General features: G+C 48.2%; 1 protein-coding gene across 4 annotated transcripts in view; it reads left to right on the top strand.

Annotated features, from left to right (window-relative positions):
* CA14 (carbonic anhydrase 14) overlaps positions 1-11,977 on the top strand; it is a 29,959-nt gene extending 17,982 nt beyond the window's left edge. For 2 of the 4 annotated variants that reach the window (XM_035098212.3, XM_088659734.1), the window contains exons 3-11: positions 86-265; positions 1,077-1,219; positions 3,308-3,403; positions 3,563-3,629; positions 4,517-4,674; positions 6,019-6,145; positions 9,692-9,712; positions 10,792-10,929; positions 11,212-11,977. In XM_035098212.3, coding sequence (XP_034954103.1) covers positions 86-265; positions 1,077-1,219; positions 3,308-3,403; positions 3,563-3,629; positions 4,517-4,674; positions 6,019-6,145; positions 9,692-9,712; positions 10,792-10,880 — 881 coding nt within the window. In that variant the 3' untranslated portion in view covers positions 10,881-10,929; positions 11,212-11,977. The remainder of the gene's footprint in view (positions 1-85; positions 266-1,076; positions 1,220-3,307; positions 3,404-3,562; positions 3,630-4,516; positions 4,675-6,018; positions 6,146-9,691; positions 9,713-10,791; positions 10,930-11,211) is intronic. The other 2 variants (XM_035098211.3, XM_088659733.1) reach the window with 1 other exon arrangement.
* The last annotated feature ends 1,844 nt before the right edge of the window (positions 11,978-13,821 follow it).

The following is a 13,821-nucleotide window of genomic DNA, read 5'->3' as shown; positions in this document are numbered from 1 at the left end:
ATTTGCCTGATCCCTTTTTTAAAAGCCATGTGTATTGGTGCCCATCGCTGCTTCAGTGGTCAGCATTTATATTATCCCTTCTCAGGGTCCCACGGACAGGAGCACTGGCCGGACACTTACCCAGACTGTGGCTGGAAAGCTCAGTCCCCTATCGATATCGAAACGGGCACAGTCCAATACGACCATTCCTTGCCTCCGGTTGAGACGTCGGGGTATCGGAATCCAGAAGGCGACGACTTCACCCTGATAAATAACGGACACACAGGTAAGGCTGTTTATGGGACTTAATGGCAGTCCCCCTTTCCCCAACCCCATCTGCCGTCTGGATTTTCTATTTTCCTGCAGTTAGGGAATGCTCCCTGTCAGAGTGATGCAGGATGGAAAGGCAGATTCAATACAAAAAAATAGAAAAATGTAGGAAGCTAGCAAATGTCTGCCATGTATAATCACCTTGTTGAAGAGCGTTCGGCCCAGGCCTGCAAAATCTCTGGTGCCAGGAAGACTCCCCTCCATGTTGCCATGGAGACCTCTGTACCAGGGAAGATGCTGGTCCGTTACCGTGGCGACAAAATATGGCCAGTAGTTCACCTGGCAACTCCAGGGCAAGATCCATTCTCTTTGCACATGCGAATAATAATGCTTCTTCTTGCAAGAAGAAGGGGTGCAGGAAGCAATGGTTCTCCCCATCCAACTACAGACCCTACAAGTGTCCCTGTTTTCCAGGGACATCCCTGATTTAGAGAAGCCGTCCCGGTTTCTGATTTGATCCCAGAATGTCCCGCATTTCCTTAGGACGTCCCTATTTTCCTTGGAGAAATGTTGGAGGGTGTGCAGTTATCTGACCCCCGAGCCGTCTGAAGGGAATCCTGTATAGGGAAGTTTTTTAAAAAAATGTTTTATTATGTTTTAATATATGTTGGAAGCTGCCCAAAATGGCTGGGACGACCCAGTAAGACGTGTGGGGTATAAATAATAGAATTATCATTATGGAATGGGACGTCCCTGTTTTCATCGGAGAAATGTTGGAGGGTTTGCAACCACCTTGTGGCTTCTTTCTCTCTTCCTCTCTCTTGCAGTGCAGATGTCTCTGCCGCCAAGCATGCGACTGCACGGTTTGCCCAAGATCTTTACGGCTGTTCAGCTGCACCTCCACTGGGGTGGGAAGGGGAGCCTCGAAGGGTCAGAGCACAAGGTAGACGGGAGGCCCTTCCCAGCAGAAGTAAGTAGGCCACAGCAAAACATTAACACTCCTCCAAATTTTGCACTGTAGTTCTCCAGCCGAGTCACGTGTACGAAAATGCATATACTAAATGAAATATACAGTACTCAGAGTCCTGAAGTGACTTCATGCTCTTTATTGCAGTTTGTAAAACAGTGAATGAAATGCCCCTCCAAACCTCAGGCTTTTGTATACATTATTTACACAATGAGTCTCGTCTGATTGGCTGATTCTGCTTCCCTCCTGAGGCCTGATTGGTCTTTTCCTGCAGGCCAATCAGTTGTTGCATTCTACGATCCTACCAGCCTAATAGGCTGATTAACTTCTTCCAGGAGCCTGATTGGTCTTCTCCTGCAAGTCAATCAGTTGTTGCATTCTAGGAGCCTACTTGCCTATTGTTCTAGGATCCAAGCTTAGTACATAACACTACAGTACGCACAAAAATTGATATATTAGGAGAAATGACATGCAAAAAGGTTTAACACGAGGTGGCTTTGCAGAAACAAGCGCGTTAGGCAAAATTGTATGTAGTTATTTCATTTTTACCCTGCCAGATGGGTGGGGTATAAATAATAATAATATATTATTATTATAATTATTATTATAATTATTATTATATCAGATATTTATTATATCAGGTATTTATTCTTGCGGCCCACACTTCAAGGAGATCAAGGTGGTGTACATACGTCTCCTCCCCATTTAATCCTCTCAACAGCCCTGTGAGGTAGGTCAGGCAGAGAGGCTGTGACTGGTTCCACCCCCCCACCTCCTTCCAGGTCACCCACTGAGTTTCCTGCCTGAGCAGGGATTGGAGCCCTGGTCTCTTCAGCGCTCTAACCACACAGACTCTCTCTAAAAATGGATGAATCGGGAGACATTTGTGTTAAAAATTTGCTGCTGAACTTTCACGAAGAACTTAAAAATAAATTCTCAAACTAATGCGGCGAGCTGGACTTATGATGGGAAAAATGAGAAGCTGGAGGACACTGGAATCGACAAGTTCACCTCTCCCTCCTTCCCTCCCCCCCTTACTTAATTTATTTTTATTTTTACAAAACTGCACTTTCGTAGAAACTATAACTAGATAGCGTGCGACGAAAAAGCACGACACAGGAGATTTAGCTTCATTCCTCTCCTCTTGTCAGCTTCAGGGCCCTGAAACGGGAGGCAGAGCCACCTTTGCAAATTTGTGTAATTGCTCCAGAAAGATGGAGGACTTTGGCCGGATTTAAGATCCTTCTAGTTCACGGAGGGGCGATTGGGGATTAATGAGGGCAGCCCGGGACAGTGAGAATTAAGAGCGCGGGAAGAAAGAGGGGAGGGAAATGGCTGGAGTTCTTTTGTCAGAGCAAGCGCTAAAGGAGACCTGGCCTGACCCAGCCGTGGCAGCAGTAGGCGGGTAACTGGCTTAAAGCTCACAGCAGACCCCACATGGGCTGGGTGAATCAGGAACGCCTTGTGGGGAATAGGGCTGCTGTGGGACATTTTTGCACCCGGGGCGGGGCGACGGCTCATCCTTGTAATTTTCTTCCCTGCCATGTATTCTGGACGGTCGTTTGTTCGCGGTGCATTTGGACTCCCCTTAAGATGTCATCGCCGAATTTTGTACGGCGGTTCATGAGACTGAGAAGCAGGTTTTCTTCTCGTGTTTGGACGCCATTTTGAAACCAAGGTGGCCGACTGGACCATCAAAGCGGTCACTGATTTTAACCACTGATTTCAAAAGCACACTGATTTTAACCACCAGTTTAAAAACTGTGCTGATTTTTCACCGCTCATTTCAGAACCGCGCTGATTTTCACCACCGAAAGTGCACCGATTTTAAGCACCACTTTCAAAACTGCCCTGTATTTTAACCCCGAGTTAAAATACAAAAATTGGACCGGTTTTGTTTGTTTGTTTGTTTCTTAGAATTCCCGAGCATCACTAGGTTTGAAGCTGCTGGTTTATTACATTTATCTATTGCTTCTTACAGAAAAGTGACTTACAGTGCAAGAATGAAAATAATAATTGCAAGTGCTCTGCTTCCCTAGCTAAGCCACATGCTTAGAGAATCTCCTGATTCTCATTCTCTCTCTCTCTCAGCTTCACGTTGTCCATTACAACTCAGAGAAGTACAGCAACGTGAGCTTGGCAATGCAGCACCCAGATGGGCTGGCGGTCTTGGGCGTTTTCCTGGAGGTAAGCGTTATAATAACAAAGCCACAATGCACCCGAAAAGCTGCCCAAATGAAGCTTGTGTATGCACTCTGGGGCAGGGACTTCTCAGGGCACCACAGAAATAAGTAAATAACAATAGCTCACCCGTCCGGTCTCCTCTCTTTCCAATGTGTCTGGCAGGCTGGCGATGCGGAGAACTCTGCCTACGGCCACATCCTGGACCTGCTGGACAAGATCCAGTACGCAGGTGAATCGTTCCTCTTGACCGAATCTGGGCAGGCAGGCAGGTTGCGTGTGTGTGTGAAATGGGATTTGGAACGTGAAAAGGAGCAGCGTTTGAAAAAGGAGGACCCAATCTAGTCCAGCATCCCATTCGCCCAGTGGTCAAATGCCCCTAAGCACCTAGGAATGAAGGTAGACTGCCTCTGGAGCTGGAGGTTTTATTAGACAAGCCCCGCTGGATCAGGCCAATGGCACATAGAGAATCGTAGAACTGTAAAGCTGGAAAAGGAGACCACGAGGGTCATCTCGTCCAACCCCCTGCAATGCAGGAATATTTTGCCCAACCTGGGGCTTGAACTCACAACTCCTTCCTTGGATGTTTTTAAGCAGAGGATGGATGGCCACCTGTCACGGATGCTTTAGTTGAGGTTCCTGCATTGAAGCGGGTTGGACTAGATGACCCTCGGGGGTCCCTTCCAACTCTACAACACTATGATTCTAGGAGCCTTGTGCTCTGCTTTCTGATCTAGCCCAGCATCCTCTTCTCACAAATGCCCTATTGAACTTCGGAATTGAGATAGATTGCCTCTGGACCTGGAGGTCCCACAAGAGCGTAAGAGCAGCCTGGCGTCTGGATGAGGCCCGGGGTGGGGGTGGGGGCACCACCTAGTCCAGCCTCCTGTCCTCATGGTGGCCAACCCGATGCCCCAATGCAAAGTCCGAAAGCTGGACCTGAGCGAAAGGGCAGCCCTCTCTCCCCTCCTGTGGTTTCCAGAAACTGGTATTCAGAAATAATATTCCTGCCTCCGACCCTGCAGCCCTCAGCCCAGCCATTGCAGCTAATAGTCACTGAAGCTGTCCTGTTGCATATGGGCGCTTCATTCTCCTCCTCTCTTCCCATCTCCCGGACAGAACAGAAAACCACCGTCGCCCCATTCAACGTCCGTGACCTCCTGCCGGTACATTTGGGCCACTTTTTCCGCTACAACGGCTCTCTGACCACCCCGCCTTGCTTTCAAAGCGTGCTGTGGACTGTCTTCCACCAGCCCGTCCAGCTCTCGGCTGCTCAGGTACCTTCTCCGTCACACACACAAACCCTTAGGCTCACTCCCAAAAACCCAGAGCGATGTTCAGTGCTAGGTGAGTGGGGCGGAGCTGCTCTGGAAATTTAGACTCATGGAAAAGGGGGCCGGCGGTCCTCTAGTCAGACCCCTGAAATACCGGATTCTTACCTTACCCTTGGTTTTGTTCCCATTTCACTGCCACAGAGAATCCTAGGGGTTTTTAGCTTGTCAAAGGTGAGCCAGTGTGGCATAGTGGTTAGAGTGTTAAACTAGGACCCGGGAGACCAGGGTTCAAATCCTGCCCCCCGTGAAGCTTGCTGGGTGTGGCTTTGAGGCCAGTCACGGCCTCTCAGCCTGGCTTACCTCACAGGGGTTGCGGGGATTAAATGAGGAGCGGGGAGGGCGTATCAGTACAACCAATTAAAATTAAGTTAAATCAAAGGTGTAGGGAATCCTTGGTTTGGACAGCCAACATTTATCAAACTAGGAAGAGCAGATAACATTTATAAAACCAGTTTCAGGCCTCTAGCATTGACCTAAACCTCCTTCACCAAGTCCAGTGGCATCTGATTTAAGGTTAGGTAACCTCTGGGACGCAGGTGGTGCTGTGGTCTAAACCACTGAGCCTCTTGGGCTTGCCAATCAGAAGGTTGGCGGTTCGAATCCCCACGACGGGGTGAGCTCCCATTGCTCGGTCCCTGCTCCTGCCCACCTAGCAGTTCGAAAGCACATCAAGTGCAAGTAGATAAATAGGTACCGCTCTGGCGGGAAGGTAAACGGCGTTCCGTGCACTGCTCTGGTTCGCCAGTAAGCAGCTTAGTCTTGCTGGCCACATGACCCGGAAGCTGTACGCCGGCTCCTTCGGCCAGTAAAGCAAGATGAGTGCCGCAACCCCAGAGTGGTCCGCAACTGGACCTAATGATCAGGGGTCCCTTTACCTTTACCCCTTAACCTCTGGGACCGGTGGGCTGGACATTGTTGGCCTCGCTCTGACTCTCATCCTTCCCAGACCTCATCCATGTCTGGACTGCTGCTGCTGTTCGACAGAGAGGTCTCCTTTTTAATATTGTTTTTATTTTTTACCTAGGTCATTTTAAATTGCAATCGGTATCAATGTTGTATTTTTGGTTTTATATTTCATGATCTCAATTGTTTTCCATTTGGTGGTGTACCTTTTGATGTTTGTTTTATTTTTTGTTCATGGCTTTCGTTATGTTGGTAATTGGGTAAATCTTGTCATGTTGTAAGCCGCCTTCAGCATTTTTTGGGGGGCAGGTGGAGAGTTGCTCCCCCCACAGTACAGAGACAGGGCTGTCTCAGGTTTGCCTTTACTTACCTCTTCTCTTCCAGCTAGAGAAGCTGCAGAAGTCTGTCTATAGTACAGCGGAAGGAGAAGCCCACCCAGAGCTTCTCGTGAATAATTTCCGGGCTCCGCAATCCTTGAATGGCCGAGTGGTGCTTGCTTCTTTCCCCGTGGGTGAGTCCCATCTTCTTGCGCAGGAAAACTCTGCTTAAGCACGCGTATCTCGCTGTCTCTCTGTCATATCAATATATATTGATACCCTCCAAGTGTCCTGATTTCCCAGGAACAGTCCCAGAATTACAGAATCTGTCCCAGTTTCCGATTTGATCCCGGAATGTCCCGCTTTTCCTTTTTCCTATCCTTCCACTTCTCAGAGAACAATTAAAAGTGCTGTGTGTGTGTGCATAGGTACAAAAACGGAGTCCTGTTTATCCCCGAAAATAAAATCCCTGCACCAAACGAAGGAAATGGTGACTCCGGCATACAAAGCCCTTCCTATAATTTCAAAGGAAAATCTCACGAATCCACTTTAAATTCTTTCGCTGCTAAGCATTTTTTTTTTTAGGAAACACATAGAGTGTTTACTCCTTACAGTAAATGGGCTTACACTGTTTACTCAGAAGGAAGCCCAACTGTATTCAATGGAGCTGACTCCCAGGTAACTGGGTAAAGACTGGGCAGCCTAACACTGCAATCTGGAGCATTTTCACTCAGAACTAAGTCCCACTGAGTTCAATAGGATTTACTCTCTGGTATGTTCCCAGCCATCCTCACAATTTCCATTATTATTATTATTATTATTATTATTATTATTATTATTATTATTATTATTATTATACCCGCCTTTTCCCCTAAACAGGGACTCCAGGCAGCTGACAGCTAAAATTTTATTTCAGTGGGGCAATTAAAAGGATGTCGAAAAGTACTATCTAAATTTATCTGGCAGGGGGGAAAAACAAGAATCAAATATAAGCTTCTTACAGATACAAAAGAAAGAGGTGGTTTCTCTCTGCCAGATTTGAGACTATATTATAAAGCATCCTGTTTATGTTGGTTAAGGGATTGGATATTGTTGGAGAATACAGATTTATTAGATTTGGAAGGTTACGACAATAGATATGGATGGCACGCATATTTATGGTATGATAAAATAAAAGTGCATAAAGGTCTCCTGAATCACCTAATAAGAAAATCAGTTTATGAGGTGTGGAATAGATATAAAAATTTATTGGAACGCAAAACTCCTTGGTGGCTCTCTCCAATAGAAGCAATAGCGGTAAAGAAGTTAAATATGAAAGGAGAGTGGACTATGTATTGAGAATCCTTGCTCATTTTTTATTTATGACAACCCTGCGAGGTAGGTTCGGCAGAGAGGCTGCCATTGACTCAAGGTGGCCGATGTCGATGTGTATATATCCCTTTGTCTGTGGGAGATCAAATGCGGGAGAAGCTGCCTGATGGAGAATAGGGTGTCCTTATTTTCATCGCATAAATATTGGAAGGGATGCACACACAAAGGGGCTGCTGCCTTTCCTCCAGTTGCTCACTAACCCTCCCCACAACCCCGCCTTGGGGAGGTGTAAAAGGAGAGGGGGTTGGTGAGCAACCCAAGGAGGGGTAGCAGCCTCTACAGTGTGTATGTATGCATAGAGAATCCCAGCGACACACAAGACGGCCCTAAATCTGTTTACTCAAATGTAAGCCTCGCTGAGCCCTCCCCCAAATTAATTTCATAGTTAAGTACGCAGAGAGCGCCTGCCTTCACTTTCTAAAGTACAACCACACAATGGAGCAGCAGGAAGAATTTCTAAAGTCCGTACAAAACAATCAAGCGATTAGAATCATAGAATCAAAGAGCTGGAAGGGACCCCAAGGGCCATCTAGTCCAACCCCCAGTGATGCAGGACTCTCAACTAAAGCATCCATGATAGATGGCCATCCAACCTCTGCTTAGAAACCTCCAAGGAAGGAGAGTCCACAACCAGGGGAGACCTTTCCGCTGCTGAACAGCTCTTGCTGCCAGAAAGTTCTTCCCGACGTTTAGTCGGAATCTCCTTTCTTGCCACTTGAAGCCGTGGGTTTGAGTCCTACCCTCCAGAGCAGGAGAAAAGAAACTCGTTCCGTCTTCCACATGACAGCCAAAGGTTTCACTCTGATGGGAGGATGGAGGGGGCAAAGACATTAAGGAACTAATAGATAAATAAAGTGACCAGCTGACCAGTTGGCCATAGCGGCCCTTCCTTGTACATCATGGTTGCCAACTTTTCAACCGGGGCCGTGCAACTGCGCCTTCACCTGCAGCAGTTAGCAGGGGGATAGCATTTCTTTCTGTGCCAATCTGTTGATTTTCAATGTGCTGAGCTGGTAATTGAGGGCTCCTGAAGCTGTCTGAGAGGCTGGCAATGATTCCTCTTTCTGTGCAAAGTCACCAGCTAGGAATGGTGGGAGCAAACAGGTAGGGAGGTGCCGCCCTCTAGTGGACAAAAGTGGCCCAGCAGCCACAAAGGGAATATGAACAGGGAGGGTTGGATACAGTTGATGGGTCCTGGGTTTGTTAAGAGCAATCAACTTTCCCTGTTTTAAGAGCCGAGGCGTGATTCGCCAAGGAAATCCTTTGCCTTCTAAACTGGCTCATGTTGCAGAAAGGGACCCAGGGTCATCTAGACCAACCCCCTGCAATGTCGTGGAATATTCGTGTCCTGGTCCCTTTTCGATTTCTGCTACCATGTTTTACTTACATACGTCCCTGGTTCCCGAAATGGGTGGGATTCCTTAAGGAGGCACTAAGAGGCAGGGGGTGGCAGGGGGCAAGGTGCTGGAGGTATAAATGACTATTGGCTCTGAAAAGTCAACATTGCTGGATTAAAGTGACCCTTCTTCATTTTTTAATTAATCAAACTGATTAGAGTTTTGACTGGATTTTCAATAAATGTGCAATTACCGTATATACTCGAGTATAAGCCAACTCAAATATAAGCCAAGGAACCTAATTTTACCTCAAAAAACTGGGAAAACTTATTGACTCGAGGCTAAGCCGAGGGTGCGAAATGCAGCAGCTACTGGTAAATTTCAAAAGTAAAAATAAATACCATCCTATGCCTTTCCCAGCTGTCGGCGGTGGGGTGGGGGGGAGAAGCGGTGAGGAAGGATCCCCGCCACCTTGCACAAAGCAGGCATAGGACGGGGGTTCGGAGAGTCACAGCGCGCCACTTCTCTGAACCCCCAGTCCTGTGCCTTTCTCTGCCGCCGCCCGCCTCACTCGAATATAAGCCGAGGGCGTTTTTTCCAGCACATTTTTGGTGCTGAAAAAGTAGGCTTATACTTGAGTATATATGGTAATCATTGCTGTTCTGAATTTTATTGTGTTATTATCTCCCTTAGCGGGTTGTGCACATTGCTATTCTGAATAATGCTTTGTATAGGATAGAGCAGGGAGTCCTGGGGATGAATTTATGGATGTAGTGTCAGTGGTGGGGGCGGAATAGTGGCCCACCAAAATTCCGGAAACCACTGGGTTGAACTTTCATTTTGCAGTGGTCCCTGAGGACTAGAAACAAGCAAATTTCATAAAATCATAGAATCATAGAGGTGGAAGGGACTGTGTGGTTCACGTGGGGCTGGAACTCACGACCTTGAAGTTAAGAGCCTCATGCTCTACTGACTGAGCTATATAATGTAATGAATCAGAACACTGAAAATTCCCTTCATCTTACCTTTCAGGGCCACCAGGATATTCCGCAGGTATATGGATCTCTTGTTCGTTCAGCGGGATGGACGGAGCTGCTGTATTGGAGGGGTCACCCAGAGATGTTACCGGCGGGGTGGTGAAATGTGCAAGAATGGCAGAGGGTGGTGGCTTGACATGATGCAATGGAAGGGAGCTGGGGAAGGGGCTGTGGCCAACTTGGGGCTGGGAGGGAGCCAGGCAGGATCTGGGGATGGTTACGAAACCTGCAGAGCCTGGCAGCCTGGCAGAGGGCATTGAGGTGGCAGGTGGAAGAGGCGACCGCAACTGGAAATATTCATTTAAACATCCCAGGGATTGAGTCCTGGCTCAGTGGAAGAGCATTTGCTGTTCATCCACAAGGTCCTGGGTTCAGTCCCCACCTCTGGCGTCTCCAGGGAGGGTTAGGAGAAGCCCATGTATTAGAACTGTGTTCCCAGAATCTTGAGGACTAGAATCCTGCTTTGTTTTTAAGGAAAGGGCCAGAGCTCAGGGATAGAAAGCGTGCATAATGTCCCATCAACATCTCCAGGTAGTAGACCCCCTGCTGGTTAGTGAGAGGGGTCTGTATAATACACCTTCCTTGGTTCCTATTTAAACCAGCCCTTTCTGAAGAACCATGAGGACTGGAACTTTACTACAGTACGGTATTGCTTTTAAGCGAAAGTGCTAGAGTGCCTGCTGCTTGGCACCCAGCAGGTCCCAGATTCAGTCCCCGCCGGCACCTCCAGTTAGGACTGGGAGAGACTCCTGCCCAAAACTTCAAAGGGTTGCTGCCGAGCTAGGTGGCTGGATGGCATAAAGGGCAGTTTTCTATATCCCAGGAGATACAGAACAGCACCCTCAATTTTCTCCTTCAGAGTTTCAAGCAAGTATGTAAAGAAATAGTCACTTCAGCTGCTCCACTGCACTAGTCCTCAGTGAGGAAGCTTCACACATCCCCCCCGGCCAATTTGGGACTCTGTTTTATTTATTTAACAAAATTTATACACCGCTTATGAGGACAAAAGGCCTCTAAGAGGTTAGTCTAAATCTAAAATATTCAGCCATAAAGAAGAAACAAGAATGGCTCTCTCTCTCTCTCCCCTCCTTCCAGGTGAGATTGTGGCCATCATTTTCGGGGTGCTTTTGGGGTGCCTGGGCATTTTCCTTGCCGGCTGGATTGTGGCGAAGAGAATACGGTGAGACGCGGACACAGACGTGAGGCCGTGCTGGTTCCTTCTTCCTGCAGGAGGTATCCCCCCCGGTTAACTTGATGCCAAAAAAACACAACAATTTGTACCCCCCAGACAGGCCCCCACCCCACAAAGAGATGGGTGCTGATTTGGGGTGAGGGCTGTGGCGGTGCCTCTTAAGACCCTGTCAGGACTGGGGAACTCCCATTAGGCTCTGCAAGTGGCAATGGGAACTGTAGTTCAGCCAGCGCCTTAGAGCAGGCTCCCCACAGCTGCTGTAGGATCTCAAAAAGTTATTTTTGCTGCCTCCCTGACTTTCGCCCTCCCTCCTTCTGAATCAGGGAGAAGAGGATGCAGGAACAAAAGGGCGTCGTCTTCACATCTTCTTCCCGGCGAGCGGTTTTGGACTGACGCCTTGACTCGCAACGCAGACAGGCTCCCTCTGAATCATCTCCTATTCCTTTGCCCTGACACACACACACACACACACACACACACACACATTACACATTTTGCAGGGCCAGGAAGGGCAGCGGATGAGGCCACAGAAATTTGGCCCTCCTGGTGTTGAGGAACTACAACTCCCACCCCCTTCCCTTGGCGGGAGTTATAGTTTGGATCGCCAAAGGTCCCCCCCCCCACCTCTGCTTTGTTCTGCCCAGAGAGCAGGAATTTAGGGTTGCCTTTGTCTCAGGCAGTTGCCCTCCAGATAATGTACTCCGACTCCCATCGGCCAGCGCAACCGACGAGTTGAGGAAGTTTACACGGTCAACATCTGGAGAGCAAGGCTGATAAGAAGGGAGAAAAATCCAGATTGTTTTAAAAGGAAAAAGGTTTGCACAGCCTGCTGGGTTTGACAAGGAACAAGGAACAGATGAACAAAGAGTTTTGGGTTTGTCCAGTTTACAACTTTCCACCCAGGTGTCCCCCCCTCCCCTAAGGGAAAAAAAACAACAGAATTAGATACTGTACACTCTTGTTATTTTCATGGATTTAAAACACCCACACACCCACACCCCACATTTCTTCCTGGAGCCAGAGTTGCAAACAGATGTAGACTGAGCCCCCTAACCACTTTATAAAAGAAATAAAAGTCCCTCCCCCCTTTTTTGCCCCATTGACTGCATACTGCTTTGGATTTAGGGTGGGGGTAGGGGAAAGGGAGGTGGCGAGACAAGGGAGCAGGGGCACATATTTATTTTGGGGAGGCAGTGTGGGGTAGCTGTGAGTGTGTCGGAACTGGGAAGAGACCAGGGTTGAAATCCCTGCTCGGACATGAAGTGGGTGAACTTAGGCTAGTGGCTGCCTGTCGGCCTACCTCACAGGTTTGTTGTGTGGGTCAAAAGAGGAGGGGAGAAAACCAGGTTTGCCACTTAGATGGTACAGTGGTACCTTGGGTTACAAACGCTTCAGTTTACAGACTCCGCAAACCCAGAAATAGTATCTCAGGTTAAGAACTTTGCTTCAGGATGAGAACAGAAATCGTGCTCCGGTGGCACTGAGAAGCCCCATTAGCTAAAGTGGTACCTCAGGTTAAGAACAGTTTCAGGTTAAGAACAGACCTCCAGAATGAATTAAGTTCCTAACCTGAGGTATCACTGTATATCGATGGAATGAACATCTGGAGGGCTGCAGTTTGGGGATGCCTGGCTTAGGTAGCCTGAGCAAAGAAGATAATAATAATAATAATAATAATAATAATAATAATACCTTGCCCACCTGGCTGGGCAGCTCCCAACAGAACATTAAAAACACGGTAAAACATCAAACATTAAAAACTTCCTTAAACAGGGCTACCTTCAGATGTCTTCTAAAAGTCAAATAGTTGTTTATTCCCTTGACATCTGATGGGAGGGCGTTCCACAGGGTGGGTGCCACTACTGAGAAGGCCCTCTGCCTGGTTCATAATAAGGCGTTTCATAATCTCTTTAAAATGTGGGCTGGGGGGAAAAGACACGAAGCAGAGGTGGTTTCTGTTATTCCCAAGCCAACAGACCACAGGGCACCACCATATCCTGAATCAGGCCGTCAGGGTCCATCTTAGTACTTGTCAACACTGACTGGCAGCAGTTGGCTTTCCAGGGTTTCGGGACAGAACCTAGGGCCTTCTGCAAGCAAAGCAGATGGTCTACCACTGAGACACAGCCCTCCCGTTGAAAACAGTGTAAGTGTCTAGTCGTCATGGTTCTGATTCAAACAGGAAGCTGCCCTGTACCAAATCGGACCCCTGACCCATCAAAGTGCAGCATAATTTATAGACTACACAGTGACTGGCAGTGATGGGTCTCCGGTTTTCGGGCAGCGGTCTCTCTCCCAGCCCTGCCTGGCGACACCATTGGGAATTGAACCTGGGGCCGCTCTGCCAACTGAGTTGGGGGTTGGACTAGATGGCTCTTGTGTGTCCCTCCCAACTTCTCTGCTCTCCAATGCTATGACGTTTGGATTCCCACCTTGAAATATAGCATGCCTACAGATCACACACGAGGATGGCCAAACAGAATCCCCCCTCCCTGCAATTCCTCCCCCCCCCTGCAATTCCTTATTTGCGTGTCAACATGGGAACCGCAATTAGGAATTCCGCTACATTCCACACCAGCTGCCACCTGGGAGCGGAATGCAGTTTGTGGCAGAGCGTTGCCAACACAGGGTCAGCTGATTCCTGCATTCCCTGCCAAAAATAGCCAGAGGCCTCTGAGAGGTGGGCATTTTAAAAACCCACCACTCTTCCCTGCAAAAAAAGACCCCTCGGTCTGCGAGATGGGGGCTTTTGCTGTGGGTTGGGGGAGGAAAACTCCCCTCGGCACTCTTCCATCTGCTCTGTGGAAGATGGAACAAGTTTGTTTTCTGCTCCTCTGGAGGGCAGGACCCGAACCGATGAACTCAAGAACGGAGATTCCCACTAGACATTAGGAAGAACTCCACAATTCTAGGATTCTTCAGGGAGTGGGGTC

This window comes from Zootoca vivipara, chromosome 16 (assembly GCF_965207765.1).
Source record: "Zootoca vivipara chromosome 16, rZooViv2.hap1.1, whole genome shotgun sequence".
In the NCBI taxonomy this organism is placed as follows: domain Eukaryota; kingdom Metazoa; phylum Chordata; class Lepidosauria; order Squamata; family Lacertidae; genus Zootoca; species Zootoca vivipara.
This window is presented reverse-complemented; position numbering and strand designations above follow the sequence as displayed.